We start from the raw sequence: 21,455 nt of genomic DNA, 5'->3' as shown, positions 1-21,455 counted from the left end.
TGACTCACCACCAGAGGACAGAAGGAAACTATTCAAGTTCAATGTGGATGCAGAATCACTCTGTGCAATGGAACGGGAGGCTAGTACATCCTCACTCAGTGTCCATTCCTTCCTGAGCTCCTGACCCCTCATGCAGACATCTAGGGAGCATTCTCCATCTTTGGTTGTCTCTTGTTCCCTCCTCTTCCCACATCTCAACCTATAACCAAACCTCCCTAGATTAGCACCCAACCTCAAGTGGTAATCATCAACAAATGCAGGAGGTAAAATTGCAGTCTATGGGGGAGAGTTAAGCATGAAATGGTTGGTGATCATTTTAGGGGGGTGATCTCTCAAGGCGCTTAGCGAAGTGTCTTTTGGTGCCTCTGCAGGCTGGGGTGGGAGAGACAGAAAAGATTGTGGACCCTTCATTCTGGCCCAGTAAGGTCTGGGCCATTACAGTCTGGGGATGCTGTCATGTCCTCCTGTGCGGGAGAGAAATGTCTACTTGCTATCCTCGGAGTGCTCCTTGGGCCCCCCTCAACACACACACTCAAAAGAGCTGTGGGAAAGTAAGTCATCGTTCACAATCCTAGAGAAGTGACCTCACATATTCTCAGGCTTCTCTTGTGATCCTGTCCCTACAGGGCCCAACTTCCAGAGAAAGGCCCAGACTCAGATTTGCTCAGGGTCAGTCATGGGTTTGGGAATAGAATATGGTTACATGTTGGGACTGAAGGAAAAGCCCCAGATGCCCAGTTCCTTCTTCAGTGGGAGAGACGGGCCCAGGGAAGAGGCCCTCCATGTGGTCCTGCCCAGTGGTGCCCACCTGAGAATGGCATCCAATAACTGCTCAGCCAAGTGGAATAAAAGGAAGAAAATGGAGCTCTTCATTAGTGTGAGCGTGGAGACACATCACTGAGACACATAACCACAGAGAAAACCCCAGGACGGACTAGTTTACTGCTTATGGTGGACACTCCAGCTCATTTGTCAAGCAAGGGTAGGAAACAAACAAAAACACCTGATACAACATTCAGAAGTAACACAGGCCACCTGCTTCCTTCAGGACCCCCACACGGAGTGTGAAGAAAAGGGAAGGGCCAGCCCTCTTTCTTCCTTCTCATATCAGCAAGACGAGCCTACACAGGGGAAACATCTGACTGTCCCCTCAGTCTACAGAGTCCACACTCTTTCCCAAACCTCCAACCCCTGTCCTCTCTGCGGGCCTAATCCTGTCCCACCAAGCAGCCTCTTTTCACTCTTTGACCCCCCAACTAGGGGACATGGCTATTCTTGTCATCCCCTCTGGCCTCCTCCAGTGCTGAGGGCTGATCCAGGGAAGCAGCTGGCGGTTCCTCTTTTGCCTTGCTGAGTAAGAGCCCAGTCCCTGGTCTGGCCCCTTCAGGCAGCCAGGAGAGAGCTGATGAAGGCTGCCTGCCCAGAGCCTGGGTGCAGGGAGCTGGAAATAGATCAGGAAAGTAGCCATCCCCTCCTGGGGGATGCCCTGGAGCTTGCGGGCAGAACGGACCAGGGAAGGGCAGCTCTGGCAAACAGGGGTCACTCCAGGAGGCTGTGCCTGTGGGGTCAGAGGGTGTAGGATTACCAGACAGGACCGACAGTATCAACTATCATTAACTGTGTTCTACAAGAGATCCCCCTGTGCCCCAACACACACAGACGCAGCTTAGGACCTCAGTGCAAGTCTTCCACCCTTAGGACACAGGCTCCAGCACTCAAGGTCCTGTGGTATAGTAACATTGACACAAAGCGAACCATGGATCAGGCCAATGCTGTTTCATGCACGCAACAAGGAGACCAGGAACCACCTGATCTTTTCTCCCCTTCTGCTGGAATCTAGTTTTAATATGATAGATGTTTCTGGGATTTCAGAGGTCCGAGTGGCCCAGCAGAATATTAGCTGCCATCTACTCTAAGCCAAGTATTTTCACTCCTGTTGTTTATAATCCTCACCAAATCCCTCCCTGACATAGAACTGTGAGTCCCATTTCAGAGTCCCAGAAACTGAGACTCAGGAGAGCTAGTAACTGGCTGAGCTGGATTTCAAACCTGTTTTCCTAATGCCAGACTCCAGAGTTCTCTGCTAACTCTCCCTGTGCTCTGCAGCCTCTGCAGAATTCGAGGGAGAAGAGCTTCATAAACCAAAGGTTTTATTCACCACGCATGACCTGCTTCAGTCTACCCTCCAGATAACGTGGCTCTTTGTCCCCTCCCACCCACCTTCCTCAATCCCAAGGGGACCTTCTCTCCCAGCCCCAACTCACCCATATTCCCAGCAGGGGGCTGCATCAGGATCTGCCCTGAGGAGGCACCTGGGCAATAGCCCTGTGACGTGCCCCCGCTGGGGCCACAGGGAAATGTAAACAGAGAGTCTTCGGGCGGTGGAAGTGTCAGCGAACTGGGCATGGAGAAGGGGAAAGTGGGGAGGTAGGGAAACTTGGGCTGAGGGGACTGGAAAAGTGGGGGCTGTGGAGCCTGGGAGAACTGGAAGGGTCCTGGCTGGTTGCTCTGTTGGTAATCCTGGGGCTCCAGCTCTTCCAAATATGAACAGTGGGGTGGCAGGGTGATGCTGCAAGGACAGGGGAACAGCTGGTGAGGTGCAGGGGTGGAGGAGCTCCCCATTCCTACTACAGTAGCTGAGTCCCTTCCTCTCAACTCCTTCTCATCTCCATGGTGACCCCAGCCTTGCAAGGCTGCTGCAGCTGCCTCTTCTCCTGCCTCCTGCTCCTAGCATCTTGCCCTTGTTTCTGCTCTATTGCTGTGATCCCCTAGGCCATTCCCCAGATCCCCTTATCTCTTTCATCCCCAACTCCTGTACTACTCTGTGCTCCCCTCAGTTAACCCTCTTCTCTCTCAGGGTCTATCTTCTCTCCATGTACACCCCCACCCCCGCCCAGATAACTCGACTGACCTACCCCCCGTAGGTTCCTTACCTTGTCCCCCAGGACCCACAGGGGCCATCCTTGTTGCTGCTGTCACTGCCAGCAATGTCCATCAGCAGTGGCATCAGTTGGGGTGTGTGGACAGGGCCAAGGGGGAAAGGAAGGTCGGCCCTTCGCACAGGTGGGGGGCTGAAGAGTGGGGGGGTCACCACCCTCTGAGCACCCTCACTGTGTTGGGTGGGGGCCAAAGTCTGGTCAGAAGTCAGCAGCATGGGGGGCTCTAGGAGCAGAAAGCAAAGAGGGGCTATAAAGGTAAGGGAAATGGGAGGCATGTTTGGCATTGCTGAATGGTAGACACAAGACATGCCAGGTCCCCCTGAATAGGCCCTGCTGGCCGAAACACTGGAGGACTCCAGTCACTCCCACCTCCATCAAACAAGGTCCATCTTCACTATCTTTAGTTGCCATTTTCCCCCAGCTCTGAAGGTGGGAGCTCACCTGGAAAGGTATCCAGAGGGGACTCCTGAGGGAAAGGGTCAGGCTTTGGCTCCATGGGCACAGCAGGTAGGAGCTCAGCTGCAGAGCTGGAGGCAGGAAGAATGAAGACTGTAGCTTTGGTGGTCTCTGGATTTGCCCAGGCGATCATTGCCAGGAGAGACACCAATTCCTAAACTCTGCCTCCTACAGAGCATTGGCAACTTCCCAATCCCATGGCAGCCAAAATCCCTGTAAATCTTAGCTGGCAACCCCAGGACTCATGCCTAGCCTTCCAATGCTCTCCTTCTAGACCCTCAGGATCCCAGCTTGGACCCCACTTCTACCCACAGGGATGATACAGAAAGAGGAGGAATTCTGACCTGCATTGACTGCTGGCAGGGCCAGGGGCTGCAGCATTGTCCTTGTTTTCTTTCCCATTCAGTTTCTCCATTTTTCGCCACTTGGCCCGGCGATTCTGGAACCACACCTACGGGGGAAAGGTGCTTGAAGAACTGGAGAAGAGGGGCAGAGACTCAGGCTTAGGTCCTGTCTGTTGCACAAGGAGCTACAGAACTTTGGAAGGTCACTCCAGCACTCTGCTTCTGAGGCCTCTGTCAGGCTGGTTTTATCAAAAGTCTGCAGTGCCTTCTCCTAATGCTCTCAGGCTGTGGCACTCTGGAAACAGTCAGGGACACAGCCACTTCTGAAGCCTCAATTCAGCTTCTACCCAGGCTGCCCCTAAGCACTCACTGTGCAATTCAAGAGTTTCAATGGTGGGCCCTCCACCAATCCACCCTGCCACCAGGGAGCCGGCCCCCTTTACCATGATGCGCTGGGGAGTCACCCCCACCGTCTGGGCAATCTCTCGGCGTTTCTCACTGTCAGGATAGTGGTCTTCTTGGAATATCCTCTCTAGCTCCTCCAGCTGATCTGAAAGAAGAAGAAACTTGTGTGAAGAGGACAAATGCCAGTGACAGGCAGGCAAAGAGAAAGAGAGATGCTCACCAAGTATCTCTAACAGATGGGGCCACTGCCCCTAACCCAACACTTTCCCAAAGCCTTTTTCCTATTGGGCTGGGCCTTCTCACTCTTGGGTGCTATAGCCGAGAGCGGTATGTTTACTTTCCTTACTTTTCTACCCTGGTCATTTTCTGTTTTTCTTTTTTAGATGGAGTCTCACTCTGTCGCCCAGGCTGGAGTGCAGTGGCGCAATCTCACCTCATTGCAACCTCTGCCTCCCGGGTTTAAGCGATTCCCCTGCTTCAACCTACCAAAGAGCTGGGATTACAGGCACAGGCCACCACATCTGGCTAATGTTTGTATTTTTAGTAGAGGCAGGGTTTCACCATGATGGCCAGGCTGGTCTCCAACTCCTGAATTCAGGTAATCCACCTGCCTCGGCCTCCCAAACTGCTGGGATTACAGGCATGAGCCACTGTGCCCAGCTCCAACCTCATTTTCTGATGTGATAACCCAACCTTCCCTCTGAGGGTCAGAGATAGTGGCACTACCACGGCCCAAGAGAGAATCCGGGACGAAGTGACGTACAAACTAACCACATCCCTCGGGTCTCCTGGGGGTAGATTCTTCGCACAGCCCCACTTTTTCCCAGGATGATCCCAGATCTCTTCAGTTTCCTCTCTTTAGGGACTTACCTGAGCGGTATAGGGTTCGTGTCTTTTTCTTAAGTTGGCAAGTCACTTCCGGGGGCCCCTGCTTCTGGTCTCTGTTTTGGTTGCTCTGTGCCAATGTACTGAGGAGGTTGGCCAGGTGGCAGGGCCCCCGGCCTGACCCACAGGGCACTGGGTTGTGTGTGGTACGGGCTGAGTTAGGGGCACCAGGAGATGATGTTGGGGCCAATCCCGTGGCGTTAGGCTTTTTTTGCTTCCCAGGGGCTGGAGAATAGGACCTCTTTCCTGTCTTCACCTCGCCCACCGGGAGGGAGCAATCTTCCCCCGGCGCCTGGGGCCTGGAGCGGGCTACCGTTCTGTCTTTGTGGAGAGCCCTGGAGCGGGGGGGTGGGCACGGTCTCCCAGCATCAGCCCCAGTGGCTTCTCCAGAGACTGCTGGCGGCTTCTTCTCTCCTGAGATGGTGCAGGAGGGTGGCGGTTCCTCACTCTGAGTGTCCTGAGCATGAGGGGCTGAGCCCCGGAGCAGTTCCTTCTCCCGGGGTCTGGCAGCCAGGGCCTTCTCTGCAGCTTCCTGGCCTGTGGGGAGCCAACATCCACTGACCTTAGCATCAGGGAGAAGGAAGAACTGGCCAAGAGGAAATGTTGCTTCCTGCTCTGCAAACGGTTTGATCTTAAGCTTTAATTTGTCTACCTATCAAATGGGGTAATAATTCCACACTTACCTTCCTAGCTTGACTCTTGTGAGGATTAAATCAGATAACCCAACTTCTTTCAAAAATCTAGACAAATGCATGCAATTCTGAGAAGGCCTTAGTTCATGGTATCTCCTAATTTGGGAGTGTTCACTCCCTGTGAGTTCCCTTTTTCCCAGACACCAGGGGTATGAGTTTGAGGGACTGTTCAGGTATCTCCAAGGGATCATGTTGGGGCTAGGGGTGGACCAGGAAGACAAAGAGAAACAGATTGACAGGGATCCTGCTTCTCCCAAGGCGAGATGCTATTCCTGCTGCATCATTATTAACACAGGCATTATTGCTTGGAAATGGGACAAGGCAGGATTCGATCATCTCCAGCAGCTGAGGCAAGAACATCAAAAGAGATAACAGGGACAACCACGGAACTCTGTCTCTGCCAACCCTACTCAGCCCCATACAGGCCCCCCCACCAACCACCACCCAGCATGTCCATTTCCTCCCGCTCCCTGCAAAGCAGAATCTCAGTCTCTGGTCAACCTCTTTTTCGAGTAAGGAAACCCAGCTAGAACTAAAAACCCTACCACTTATCCCTAAAGCTTGGCTTCCTTTCTTTGAGCTGACTGATGCATCGGGAGCTTACCATGTTCCAGGCATGGCACTCAGCACCTTTCAAAGATTAGCACAGTGCATATTTAACCTCTGCGAGAACAGCACTGCTAATATTCCCTTCTAACAGATGAAGGAATGAGGATGACACAGCAATGTGTCCAAGATCACACAGCACCCTGAGCACATACTCTGTGTACTTAATCACGACATGGAGTCCTTCCTGGGGCCATCAAATGGTCCCCCCACTTTCACCTCCCAACTGACTCATAACCCCAAGAACCCTGAGCTCAGGGAGCTGCTTTATCATTTCCAACTAAATTGGAACATTTGTAATGAATGCTTAGTAACGACTAAGCTATTGTTACATTAATGAAAATTGCATGAGATAGGTCTTAAGGAATAACTTTTTTGTTGTTGTTGTTGGTTTGTTTTGTTTTTTTGAGATGGAGTCTCACTCTGTCACCCAGGCTGGAGTGCAATGGTGAGATTCTGGCTCACTGCAAACTTGGCCCCCTGGGTTCAAGCGATTATCGTGCCTCTGGCTCCCAAGTAGCCGGGATTACTGGTGTGTGCCACCACACCCAGCTAATTTTTGTATTTTTAGTAGAGATGGGGTTTTGCCATGTTGGCCAGGCTGATCTCCAACTCCTGACCTCAGGTAATCCACCAGCCTCGGCCTCCCAAAGTGCTGGGATTACAAGCATGAGCCACCGCGCCTGGCTGTAGGAATGACTTTCTAAGAGAGTGTCAAGGAAGAAGGTCATGGTCAAGGGTGCCGTTCCAAGTCCCTTCCTAGGACACAGGCTGGACCCGACTTGCATGAGAGGGTCTGGGCTGGTGAAGAGGACGAGCAGGCCTCTATGGAGAGAAGGGACAAAGCTGGCTGGTGGTGTGGGGAAGCAGGGACAAATTTGTTTTACAGCATTTTAGGAAAGCTTGTACTGTAGCAAAAAGCCTGGTACCCAGCACTGTGGGTGCTCCGTAAGCACTTGTCCTATGGGAGTGATGTGCCCTTGTAAGAAGGGGACGGGTGTCAGGCCCCAGACTGGAAGGGTCCTGGGGCTCCCAGGGTTCTCTCCCCAGGGCGTTGGGAGATTGGAGGCGGGGGGATGGGTTGCAAACCCAAAGCTCAGGGGCAGTGAGGTCGGCCTCCTCCCACCCTACCCCACCGACTCCACCCGGCCCTCGGCCTACTGAAGCTCTTAGGTCGGCTAACACTGAACTGGTGATCACAGGCCTCCCCCCTCCCACAGCCCCCAAAGCCTGACCCCCTCGCAGGACAGGGTCTCCACACTCACCCCGCGGTCCCTGGCAGGCATCCTCTGTGGGTTCCATGGCCTGGACTCCCGCCGCCGCGGCCGGCCGTGATGCACAGGCGCGGCCTAATGAAGCCTCACCGGGCGGGCAGGTGTGCAGCCCGCACGGGCCGGGCCGGGGGAGCCGCAGCCCGAGGCTGCTCCCCCTCACCCCCACCCCCAGGGCGAGGCCGGCCCGGGAGGCTCGGCTGGGGCAGCTGCGAGGGCGGGGAGGACCCGGGCCTAGGCGCCGCCTGCTCGGCTCCCCCCAGCCAGGAGCCCAGGCCCAGGTGCGGATCTCCTCCAGACGGCCCCTCCCGCGGCGGGGCTGTAGGGCGAGGCTGGGGCGAGGGACGGGAGCGAGGCTACCCGGTGGTCTTCAGGGGGCTGGGCCCAGCCGTGGGGCTCACCCACACCCTAGGGAGGACTCAGTCCTGGATCGTGGCCAAAGCGCTTCCCTGTGGACTGCGGAAGGCGATTTCTAGAGCCACTCCTCAAAGGGAAAGCGCTGGGTTACCCAAATCCCATGCTAGGGCCCCTCCAAGCCTCAGTATTAAAGAGTTCAAAGTCCCCTTCCTGATTTTGTTTGTTTTTGGTTTTGAGACGGAGTCTCGCTCTGTCGCCCAGGCTGGAGTGCAGTGTGGAGATCTCAGCTCACTGCAACCTCCGCCTCCCAGGTTCAAGCAATTCTCCTGCCTCAGCCTCCTGAGTAGCTGGGACTACAGGCGCCCGCCACCATGCCCGGCTAATTTTTGTATTTTTAGAAGAGACGGGGTTTCACCACGTTGGCCAGGCTGGACTAGAACTCCTGACTTCAAGTTAACCTCCCGCCTCGGCCTCCCAACGTGCTGGGATTACAGGCGTGAGCCACGGCACTGGGCCCCCGTACTGATCTGAGGGCCTCCAGCGCACAAGGGCTGCACCAGATGACGACGAAGGAGCTGAAAGAGCCACAGACTCCGTAGATTGGGTGCAGTCCACAGAGGAAATTCAGGTACAGTCAGAGGTGGCCCTGCCAGGGACGGTGTGGTCGCTGTGTTCCCATCCATTTGATGTTTCGATTTTATTCTCTGAAAATAGAAGGGACTTTCTATAGGGTAGATCTCACGGCGGGGGGTGTGGGGGGGGAGGAGCCTTATGATTCCTAGTTCACGGAATGTTTCTTACCATCTTTATACAAGCAAAATCAGAATTTAAAAATTCTTGCCTCTTCTCCTGAGCGGGGAGGGGTAGAAAGTGGGAGGGCTGGTCAGATAGAAACAGGTGCTTGGAGCTGGGTGGGGAGCGGGCGGCCTGGAACAGAATCCAGGTGTTTTGCTTTAAGGATTTAAAAGACTTTGGACACCACGTGCTTTCATGCTGAAATCAGCTGTGGGTACATTTTCCTATTCCTTTAATTGCCTTAAGGGGCTTGGCCTACACATGTGGACTTTGGAGGATTGTGAGAGATTTAGTTCTTTCTGAAACACAAAAATGTAAACTAACTTCGAAAATGATCAAGACTTCAGGCATCCCGTTTCATTCCATGCCTTCCATAACGTGGACAGCCTCTGTTTTATGAGGCGTTCAGGCAGATGGGGCCCAGTTTCTCTGCTAGAAATGAAGCATTCCAGGACAAGTGAGCAAGGAGTTGTGGGGCACTGACGTTGCTTCCAGGAACATTTGATGATGAAAAATCAGGACCATTTGGTGGTGACATGGTAAATGGAACCCAGGCACGTCCTTGCTCACAGAAGCTTACCGGTGGAGGGGAGATCATCAAATGATCATATCAGGATAGTGTGGTCAGTGGTGAGTTAGAAGTATGAAAGGCTATGGAGTATGAAAGTATGGAGCATGGAGGAGCAGGAACCCCTTCTGGACTAGGATGGAAGCTTCTTGCAGAAGGCAACACGTGGGCTATGAGCTGTGGAGTTTACCTCATCACAGTCCCGCTTGAAACCTGACAGTGACCCCTAACTGCCAGCATGAATGCCAAGCTCTGAGATCTGGATCTTTCCCCTGGATCCTCAGCTCCCCTGTGTTACCCACCCTGGTATTTCAGTGGTGTTGTGTGTGTCTTTTTTGGCTTAATGTTTCTCAAAGAATGTTCTTAAAACCCACTGGATCAGAATTTCTTAGGGAATTTGTTTAAAATGGGGGTTCCAATCCCCAGAAATCGTAATTGGCTGGTCCAAGGAGGTACCCAGAAACATCCATTTGAAGCCCCTCAGGTAATTTTTGTACATTGCAGAGTTTGAGACACTTTTAGACTTTGCAAAAACAAAGTCAGTTAAAACTATCCTGTGGATAGGAGTAGGGGCAAGGGATGGTAGGCGCCTGTGTGGGGAAAGGAAATGACCTTTTGTCCTTTACCGAGGTGTCTACTGCAGTGAGAAGTGGGGTGCAATTAATTTCTTAACAGATTATCCTATCACATTAAACTGAAAATAACTCATCCTTCTCTGCCATCGTTTATGTTGTATTTCCTCTCTCTCTCTAACTGACTCCTCTCTGCCAGGGTGAAGGTCAGAAAGCAAAGATCCAAATTCCCCATAGGCTATATGGCACCCTTCCACAAACTGTGAAATATACAGGTTCTAACTCTGCAATAGATTGGCATAGGGACTTAGGGAATTTAAAATATTGACATTTTTCCAACTGGGCACAGTGGCTCATGCCTGTAATCCCAGCGCGTTGGGAGGCCAAGGTGGGCAGATCACCTGAGGTCAGGAGTTTGAGACCAGCCTGGCCAACATGGTGAAACCCTGTCTCTACTAAAAATACAAAATTTAGCTGGGTGTGGTGGTACACGTCTGTAATCCCAGCTACTTGGGAGGCTGAGGCAGGAGAATTGCTGGAACCCAGGAGGCGGAGCTTGCAGTGAGCCAAGATCGCGCCACTGCACTCCAGCCTGGGTGACAGAGTGAGACTCCATCTCAAAAAAGAAAAAAAAAAAAATTGGCATTTTTCCAAACATAGAAATGAGGGATTTTTTTCCCCACAAATAATATAGTTGGACGTTTTTATTTATTTACATGAAGAATTTTATTGGCTGCAAGTGAATTTTATCTAAGATGTGCATTGCATGGGAAAATGTCTGATGAGTTTTGTTGGGAAGGTGTTGTGTTTTTGATATATCCTGTTAAGTCATATATTCCATGGATCAACTTCAAATGAGGGAGGTTCGTCATGGAAGTTAAAATACTGGCTAGATGCAAAGAGACAGCTCAGTTGTATGGAGGACAATAAGGTATTGTTTTAGGGAAACTTGGGGCTATTTCTTCCTAAGTCCTGTTTGGTTGCATTTCATCTTTGTGATCAGCTGACTAGTTCATAGACTAACTCAACTTTGTTTAGAGGACAGGGAGGTAATTTTTAAATTTTTAATTTTTTTTCTGGTTTCTTAGTTTTCAGAGCCAGACTTTATACCATTACCACCATGTACTTAGCAAGAGCCATTTCTTCCAAAATCTTTTTTTTTCCCTCACAGATATGAGAATATCAGAACAAAAAGGAAGGTGTCTGATACTAAAAAAAAAGTAGTTATTTTTTTCGGTCTATGATGAGTAAGTGAAATAAGTGTTCTTGGTCCTTCTCCCTCTCTCTCTATAATGAGAAAAATAACCAGAAGAAGGCGGCTGATTGAGAACATTTTTTGAAGCAAAACCACAAGGTAATGTGTTCTTGTTCTGTGGGCCACATCCCAGTGTAGGCAGCATCAGGTCATTGGAAGACCTAGGACCAGAAAGGCAAGAATAAGTTGTGAAAGACAAGCAGAAATCTGCACCGGCCCTGGCCAGGGAGATCATAGTCACAGCAAGCATGGGAGGTCAGGGCCCCCAGAAAACCACCAGGAAGTGATGACATGTCCAAGGCAGAGAGCGTGAAGGGAAGCACATGTTCAGGGACCATCACTGCCAGAGCCCAGGCAATGGCCGGATGATTGGATAAATACTGGGGACCGATGACAGGGAAAAAGTGAATGGTCCCAGAGACTGGGAGAGACACTGGCAACTGCCAAAGTCCCTGCCCAGGAGCTTCCTGTGGAAATCCCAGAAAAGGATGGTTTCAGGTTGCCTGTGAAGGGATTAGGAACACCTGGCTAGAGTGGAACCTGCCGGGCAGGGCGAGGACAAGTTCTGGCGTGAATTAGCGTTGTAACTTCTAATGCCCTTGCCCCAGACACTCAGGATAATGTGCGTCTAACACGAATGGTGACCGTGTTTTAAACATTTTTCTGCTGCTGCTAGTGTTTGCAATTAATCGCCACTGCTGGTGTTTTGTAATTTAGAACATACTTTCACATCCATTCTAATTCTCTCCTCCTGATGTGCCTGACTTTTGCAGGCACTTTGTTCTTTCTATTGTATTCTAGTCTTCTCCAGGATTGCAATCGCGATTGCTAATTACAGCATGGCATACAAGGACCCCTCAAAACCCAGCCCCAACCTTCACCCAGGCTTCCTGTTTGGCTACCACCACTCCCCCGCCCCCACAGTCTCCCCTACTCTTCCAGATTTTTGTTCCAAGCTTTTACCCCTTAGAAATGGCCATGCCTTCTCAGGGTCACTGATCAAGCTGTTTATCAGCATGAAACATCTTTTTTTTTTTTTTTCCGTGGCAAAATCTTACTCATCCTCCAAAACCCAACCCAAATATTCCGTTTCTGGGGAAGCCTAGCTCAGCCTTCCACAGCCAGAATTAACTGCTCCCTCCTAGGGCCTCCCCTTATACTGTGTTTACATTTATATTACATCACTGCTCACAGGCTGAACTGATCAGGGCTTTGTGTATTCTCCACTGGATTGGGAGTTCTTAGATAGTAACATGCCTCTATTCATGCCCGGTGCTTTCTTCTTGCTTTGTAAGTATCAACTCATTGAATTCTAACCACCCTATGAAGTTCTATTATATGGTTATCCCCATCTTAATGAAGACACTGTAGCATAAAGAGTTTAATACTTCTCCAAAGGTGACAGTGGCCACCTCAGATTTGAACCCAGTTAGTGTAGTTCCTGCCTGCACTCCTAAACACTAGCCTCCACTGTGTATTTGATTGTATCCATCACTATACTGGCATAGTGAATCCTGCATGGGGGATGGGTCATTGTTCAATGACGAAAAGTTGACCATTGCCAGGAGTTAGGGAGCAGGGGAGTGAGGTGGCTGTGAGTTCAAAAGCGCAGCAGCAGTGATGGAACTGTTCTGAATGTTGGCTATAGCAGTGGTTCCACAAGTCTACACACAAGATAAAACTGCACAGAACTAAATACACACTAGTGCATGAAAACTGGTGAAATCTGAGTAAGGTCACAGATTGTATCAAGTCAGTTTCCTAGTGTGGTATTGTACTGGCGTGACAGAAGATGTAAAACAGGAAAAGGGAATATGGAATCCCTGTATTATTTCTTACAACTGCATGTGAATCTACAATTATCTCAAAAAGCAGGAAAAAAGTTGATCCTAGTGTTCTGACCACAAGTTTGGTTCTCCTGGACTTGGTTAAATATAATTCACAGAAATAACATTTTGGTATAGTAGCATTAGTAACCTTTGCTTGATGGTAATTTTAAAATATAGATTTAAATGATACCTACATATTTAACAGGGCTGTGAGTAGGCAAAGTAGAAGAATTTATATCTAATTTGTTCTAAAAGTAAAACAATAACATGTCTCATAATAGGAATGCAAATTTATTAGAAAAAATGGCAAATACTGAACAATGAAAGGAAAAAGATGATATTTCTCATCAAACAACAGTATCAGTTATTAACAATTTGGCATATTTCCTCACAGGATTTTTTCCATTATTGCTGTTTTGTATATGATTTTCATGATTGTAATTACACTCCATATATAATTTCAAGCATTTCTTCCTTAAAATGTACTATGAAAAGCACAGTTCTGTATTGTTTCGAAGTCTTCAGAATTTATTGAGTGGCAGTACTGTAATTTAACTATTTTCCAACTGTTGGAGCAATCTTTTTAACTTAAATATTATACATTTTAAAAAATTAAAAAGGCAAATTTGAAATAAAGCTTATATCTTTGTCCTGTAATGGCTTTTAAAAAATAAACACCTCTTCCACTTGGTTATTGGTCTATATATATATATATACATATATATATATATATTTAATAGTCCCAAGCCCGTGAGAAGCCCTGAAGTTGTATATTTCACAGGAATAGACAGGCTGCCTGGCTGGTAAGTGGACAGCTAAGGGTAACTTCGAGAAGAGTTCTGGGATTCTGAGTCATAAACTTGACAGCCAGCAGGGCAGCTTAGCTTTAGTGAGAGGCAAGAATGTCCCTGAACAAGGTATTTTTTCCTCCTTCGGTATCTTGGGGCTGTACCAGTGGCTTGATAGATTTTTCTGATGTTTGAGTCTAAGGTCAGTGGATTCCAAGGGGGTGCTCTGCCAAGAGTCCTCAGTGTATGGGAAGACAACTTTGTCTTCTGTCCAGAGTGTGGTGCTCACAATTTTGCTGTTGCTTCTAGGACATGAGCTCACCCTCCTGGGCTTCGAAGCCATCCTTGTCTCTGGTGTCCCAGGTACCCTCCAGGTCTGGTGATGTTAGTGTCAAAAGGAGAGCAGTGTCATGGCCAGCGGGTTCCTCTATCCTTTTGGGGCAACAAACTTTAGGCTCACTTTATGGTGACAATCCTAAATCTGTAAAATTGAAGATACTTGAGCTTGTCTTTAAATATCTCCTTTGCTTGATGTCAATCAAGGGCAAGAGCAGTAGTGTGGGTTAGAAGCTGGGAGCAACTTCCTTTGCATGGAGGAGGGAATGGTGAAATATTAGGCTTGTGTTTAGTGAGGCGTAGAGATTAAACAATGATAGCAGACTAGATTGATTACCTGACAAATAATTAGGCCTGCAAAACCTGTCATTCCATTGGTTGGAAGGAAGCAATCAAACTGGATAGGCTATGAGATCCGGCCTTTGTTTTGCAAAGGGCTTCTGATCATTTCTGTTTTACAAGCTGCATTGCTGCATGCTGCACATGTTATTAAGGTGGTGCAAGGAAGTGTAGGTTGTGAGTGGGCAACCTGGAGCTCAGTTAGGCTCTCATTCAGAGCAGTCATAAGGAAAAGGAGAGCAGAGCAACAGAGAGGAAGAAGCCATATTTCGAACTGGAGATGTACTAGATATCATTGGATATGCATTCTTGAATCAGGAGACCTAGATTATGATCTGAACTCTTAGAGATCCTCTTCCAAGGTCCAGTTCTTCAGCTTCTCTGTTGATGTGGGCTCCTGAGCAAGGGAAACATATCTCTCAAACTTAACCTGATTTTCAAACTGAATTCCTGATTCCCACCCCCAAACTTGTCACTCCTCCTGTCCTCCCGATCTTTGTATCCTCCACCCAGCTGGAATCACCCTTGATTTCTCTCTCACACAGTGTCTGTAGAAACTGCCAGATTATTCCTGTTGCCCTTTTTCTACTCCCAGCCCACTGTCACCAATTTTCCAGAGACTTGCATGTGAAAGTCTTAAAATGTACATTAAGGCCGGGCACCGTGGCTCACGCTGGTAATCTCAGCACTTTGGGAGGCCGAGGCAGGAGGATCATGAGGTCAAGAGATGGAGACCATCCTGGCCAACATGGTGAAACCCTGTCTCCATTAAAAATACAAAAAAATTAGCTGGGCGTAGTGGTGTGCACTTGTAATTCCAGCTACTAGGGAGGCCGAGGCAGGGCAATCGCTTGAACCTGGGAGGCTGAGCTTGCAGTAAGCTGAGATCGCGCCACTGCACTCCAGTCTGGCTAAAGAGTGAGACTGTCTCAAAAAAAAAAAAAAAAAAAAAAAGTAAATTAAGTCACATATGTTTTTCTCCTATTTGTATGCATCAGTGATTTTCTAGTGTACTTAGAGGAAAATTAAAACTTCTTGCTGTGATCCTGTGTGATCTGGCTCCAGTTTCCCACCCCAGCTTCATCTCAGGTGACTCTTCAGATCTTTCAAGCACTTGAAATAGATCAAATTTTCCCATTTCAAGGGGTTCACATACACTGTTCCTGTGCTTGACCAAACTCTTCTCTTTGTTCTTGTGACTAGTTCATAGCCAAGATTTAGTTTAAATGATATCTCTCAATGTCAATTATTTCAGCCACATTATCTACTTAACATTTGCCTCCTGATATTTTCTTGTTGTATCCATTACAACTCTTAACACAACATGTAATTATATGTTTATTTGTTTACAATCTACCTCTTTTACTATATTTTAAGTTTCATGGGTACAGAAACTATCCCAGTTTGTTTCAACAATGTATACCTGTGTATAGGACATATCTAGCACAGTGGCTGGGCTCTAAGTGTTAACTATTTGTTGAATGAATTAATAAATGAACTAATAATGTGGACCTTTTAGTTGGAAGAGAGAAGATTATCAGATTCATGATACATGTTGCAGTTTTGGGAAGTTCACAATTTGATACATTACAGGTATTTGGTAAGTACATTAAGTTAGAATGCTTCCTGAAAATATGGGTTGGCCGTTTTGAGAGCTGAAGAATCCAGAAACTAGGGATAAAATGTGGCATTTTAATATCTGTTCTAGGGAATACAATGAGACTTGCACTATACTTTGGTAAAGTCCATAGCCACCAGAGGCCATTGCTTTTCAGAGGCTAAGAAGAGAAGCAACAGCTAGAGCTACAGCCCATTAGGGCTGTTACAGTCTACAAAGATGGGCACAGACAACCAAAAAATGGCTTTGTAGGCTTCATATAGTTGAATCTCGCTTTTTAAAATTCAGTCTGACAATCTCTACCTTTTGATTAGGGCATTTCGACCACATATAAAATTTGTTGAACCTGTAATTCCAGCACTTTGGGAGGCCAAGGCAGGCAGATCACGAGATCAAGAGATCGAGACCATCCTGGCCAACATGGTGAAACCCCATCTCTACTAAAAATACAAAAATTAGCCTGGCATGGTGGCACATGCCTGTAATTGCAGCTACTTGGGAGACTGAGGCAGAATCACTTGAACCCAGGAGGTGGAGGTTGCAGTGAGCCAAGATTGCACCACTGCACTCCAGCCTGGCAACAGAGCGAGACTCTGTCTCAAAAAAACAAAACAAAAAAAAATTATTGATATGGTTGAGTTTAAATTTATGATCTTAGTGTTCTTTTTCTATTTGTCACATTTGTTCTTATTTCCTCTTTTCTGCCAATTTTTGAGTTGTTATTTTTATGATTCAATTTTATCTCATTTGTTGGCTTATTGAATATATTATTGATTTATAACATTCATTGATTTTTTTTGGTGATTGCATTAGGACTTATAGGATATATGTTTAATTTATCAGAATGTGCCTTAAAGTGACATTAAATCACTTCATTGAAATATAAGACCTTACAACATTAGACTTTTTTTTTTTGTTTTAATGCAGAGTCTCGCTCTTTTGCCCAGGCTGAAGTACAGTGGTGCGATCTCAGCTCACTGCAACCTCCGCCTCTTGGGTTCAAGTGATTCTCCCAGCTCAGCCTCCTGAGTAGCTGGGATTACAGGTGTGCACCACCATGCCCAGCTAATTTTTGTATTTTTAGTAGAGACAAGGTTTCACTATGTTGCCCAGGCTGGTCTTGAACTCCTGACCTTAGGTGATGTGCCCACCTTGGCCTCCCAAAGTGCTGGGATTACAGACAACATTAGACTTCTGTGTCTCCCCTCTCAGCCTTTGTGCTATCGTTATACAGTTTTCTTCTACGTGTTATAAACCCCACAACACGTGGTTATTTTTTTATTTCAGTGGTCAGTTATCTTTAAAAAATATTTTCAAAATAAGGAAAAAGAGTATTCTGCATTTACTTACATATTGACCATTTCCAGTGCTGTATCCTTTGGATAGATCCAAATTTCCACCTGATATCATTTTCCATGTTAAAGGAATGTCTTCAAGATTTCCTGTAGTAAAAATCTGGTGGTAATTTCTTTCAGCTTTTATATTTGTGATTGGTGTTTATCTTGTCTCCATTTCTGAGAGCTGGGTATAGAATTCTATGCTGATATGTTTTGTTGTTGTTTCTTGAATATATAAAGATGTTGGTCCATTTTCTTCTAACTTATATATTGTCACTAAAGAGAAAGCTGCTTCCTTTGTCACTAAAGGGAAAGCTGCTATCACCATTCTTTGTTTCTCTGCACAGGTGATTCTTGTCTCTAGCTGATTTTAATATTTTCTCTTTTTCACTGATTTTAAATAGTTTATGATGTGCCTCAGTGTAGTTTTCTTTATGTGTCTTGTGTTTGGGATTCATTTAGCTTCTTGAATTTGTGAGTTTATAGTTTCCATCAAATTGGAAGATTTTTTCATTATTTGTTCAAATATATTTTTTTCCATCCTTCTCTCTCTCCCTTTCTTTGGGGCCACCAATTTTACATATATTAGCCTTTTGAAATTGCCTTATAGTTCCCTAATGCTGTTCATGTTTTTTGTTTCTATGTTTCATTTTGGAGAGTTTCTATTGCTATGTCTTCAAGTTTTGTAATTTTTTCTTATTCAGTGTCTGTAGTTATTATATCCAGTTTATTTGTCATTTCAGACATTAACTTTTTTCATCCCTAGATGTTTGATTTGGGTGTTTTATATCTTCAATGTCTAAACATGAAACCTTCCTGAATGGATGAAATGAAATTATGTAACTGCTTTAATGTCCTTGTCTACTATTTTTATATCTAGTTCTATCAATACTTTTGTTCAGATTATGGCTCATTTTTTTTCTGCTTCTTTGCATGACTGGATGTGTTTTATTATGTGCTATACATTGTAACATTGTGAATTTACTAGATTTACTGTGTGAGAGTGTGTGTGTGGGTGTATGTAAGGGGGTGTGTGTGTGTGCTTGTGTGCTTGCTCTGTATCCTGTTACTTGGAAGTACTTTCATCCTTTCAAGACCTACTTTTTAAGTTTTTTAAGATAAAGAGGGCTTCCATCTAAGGCTAATTTTCCCTACTACCAAAGCAATATATTCTAAATACTCCACCCAATGCCCCATGAATTACAATGTCCTTCCACACTGACTGGTAGAAATCCAAACTATTCCTGGCCCTGTGTGAACTTCACTGGTTATTTTACCTTTTCTTTTTAATTGGTTCTTTCCTGGCTAGGGTAGTTTCCTCACACACATGCAGTAATTAGTCCCCATCTGAGGGTTCTCTTGCTCCATCCTTCTCTCCTTCAGCTCCTTTCCGGGTGTTCTCCTTCCCAGTACCCACCCAAATTCTCAATTCTGTATCCTCAACTCAGGTAGACCACCCTCTGGCCTGAAATCTGGAACTTTCCTCTAGACAATAAGCCACAGTAATTGTGGGCTTATTTTGTTTCCTTTTTCTCAAGAATGATTGTTTTGTACTGGCTGTTGTCCAATATCTGAAACTCATTGTTTTACATATTTTGTAAAGTGTTCTAATTGTTTGGATGGTAGGGTAAATACGGTGTCTGTTTGCCTATTTTGGCTGGAAGATGAAGTGCCCACAAACTATACATTTTGACGAGTTCTTCACCGTGTACAGGATAAAGTTCAAAGTCATTAGTTTAGCATACTTAGTACATTACAAGCAGACTTCATGACAATCCCCTACCCACACCTCACCCACTTCTAGTAACTCAAGACAGCGTGCCACATCTTGACCATATCCATACTTTTTCATGTCTTAGTGCATTGCACATGCTCTTGTCTTTGCCTAGAATGACTTTATTCCCCTGTATCTTCCATCTCTCCAAATTCCACTTGTTCCCCAAGACCCAACTCAATTACCAGTCCCTCTGTTAAATTTTACCAGACCTGAGTGTTAGTTGCTACAGGATATGATTTTATTACATCCTTATGACACTATTATGGAGTGTTGTTATTTGACTTACACACCTGATGGAGATGTCTTCATCTCCTCAAGGGCAGTAACCTCGACATCGTATTCACATTTTCATCTCCCAGCCAAGCTTAGTGCCTGACTTAGGTTCTTGGCAAATGTCTACTTCTGAATGAATGCCCTGTCACAGTGCATAATCTTGCTTTCTGAAAATAGTATTGGCTTGCTTATTTGGAGGAATGTGGGAATGATTAAAAAAATAAAACTTGGACTGGAAGAGCCGCCATAGTCTAGCAGGTGTTCTGTGTTATGTTAATCACGGAGGATGCTGGGCAGGTGCTGGTTCTCTTCTAAGCCTTTATCTCAGCATTAAAACAATTCATAGCCAATAGCTGGGATTTTTCTCTCACAGATGGTGGAGTTCCGTGACTTACGTCTGGGAGAGGTAAGTGCAGGAAGAGTTGTTCTTTGGAAGTTCCATAAAGGGAATATAATCACTTCTAAAGCACCAGCTTCAACCGAAAGAGCTGGAATCAGCTACTTCTGGCCTGACCAAAGCTGGTGTCTTAGACAGCTATGTCTCAGGTATGCCCTGAACTGCCTGGGGCATGTGTCTCGGTATAATGTATATTAGGGATTCAAGATTCTTAACTGTTCTTGAAGGCTAACAATTTAGGAAAGAGCAAACATTTTGGAAGCCCACCTCCTTATTCAAGAGGGAGAAGCGTAATCAGTTATGTCTCAGAATAAAACAAAGTCCACCAGAATGTTACACACACACACACACACACACTCTTACTCTCTGTCTCTCTCTCTCTCTGTCTCTCTCTCCTGAGTTTAGTTGCCTGCCAGACAAAGGAGTATATACTGTCAACAAAATTCACTGAATACTTAACAGGAGGGAGTCAAGGTGAGGATCAAAAGGCTCTATTCACTAGGAAGGGGCTTCAAGGTGGTTATACTAAGCAGTGATTGAAAACTCCGTCTCTGAATGGAACAAAATGAGTTCTTGTCTGCACATGTTTGGCTTAATCATGTTCCATTAGTCAAAGTGTTCTGTACTTTGGTACACTGGTTCTGACATACCAGATTACTCACAATTCTGAGTCCTTTATCAGCTTGGGATGTTGGTTTGCTGAAAGTTCATGGTTGTTTAATGACTTCATCTGATTGGAAACAGTCTTAATGAACCTAACACTCAGTTTTGACTTCTTCTATGCACATGTAGCTATACGTGCAAAATTGTCCTTTTACACATGTTATCATGTGATTTATCCCATGTAGAATTTGGGCAGGGGGCATACCTGATTTAGCTTGGAGAAGGGCGCAACACAGACTGTATATTGATACGGGAAAATTAATGATATTCGATATATAAAACTCTGAAAAAATATAATTTATCAAATGCTGAAGAAAAGAATTTGGGCTTTGCAGTAGGGAAGACTTAGTTTTGCACTGCAATTTGGTCACTGATTTTCTGAACACATTTGTCTTAATCTCAGTTTTTTTCATATAAAACAGAAAATATCAGTCTTATCAGCTAATGGGATGATTAAATGAGATGATGTATGTAAGCCAGCTCCGTCAGTGTCCTACCTGCTTCTCACGGGATAAACAGTGAATAGCTGATAGTTTTCTGTGGAGCAAACCTCCACCTACATGCACACTGTATATGTGAGTGCCTCCACTGTCCCTGCCTACCCTCCTGCACTCTTTGCCTCCTTCTGACAATGTCCCTTCCACTTCTATATCTGCACTCCCCTTTTCATATATAACTTCTTTTATTTCTTGTTTCTCCCTGAAAACACAATATTTGCAGATCCAAAAGATGACCTTAATTCATAGTCTTCATTAAAATTAGATTGTATTATAACTTCAGTACAGCGTTCCTGTTTATTGTAAGATTCTGAATGCTTGGTGTTGGAAATTAGACTGCCTTGAGGAAGGCAAATCATCAAATGCAGGGGCAAAAGAGTTTTAGATTTGGTAACATCAGAGAACTAGTGTCTTAGATGTCCAGAACTAGTGAGTATTACTCCCTTCATTCTCTAC

General features: G+C 46.2%; 1 protein-coding gene across 1 annotated transcript; it reads right to left on the bottom strand.

The window, feature by feature from the left end:
* Positions 1-943: 943 nt before the first annotated feature.
* LOC105474994 (NOBOX oogenesis homeobox) lies at positions 944-19,504 on the bottom strand. Its single transcript, XM_011729954.3, is given in 12 exon segments — positions 944-1,558; positions 2,265-2,569; positions 2,934-3,162; positions 3,381-3,466; positions 3,740-3,846; positions 4,087-4,289; positions 5,015-5,586; positions 5,837-5,919; positions 8,479-8,572; positions 8,574-8,601; positions 14,085-14,194; positions 19,497-19,504. Coding segments are annotated over 12 exon segments (2,127 nt in total). The 3' UTR covers positions 944-1,256.
* Between the last annotated feature and the right edge of the window lie 1,951 nt (positions 19,505-21,455).

The sequence above is a fragment of the Macaca nemestrina genome, chromosome 4 (genome assembly GCF_043159975.1).
Source record: "Macaca nemestrina isolate mMacNem1 chromosome 4, mMacNem.hap1, whole genome shotgun sequence".
Classification (NCBI taxonomy): Eukaryota; Metazoa; Chordata; class Mammalia; order Primates; family Cercopithecidae; genus Macaca; species Macaca nemestrina.
This window is presented reverse-complemented; position numbering and strand designations above follow the sequence as displayed.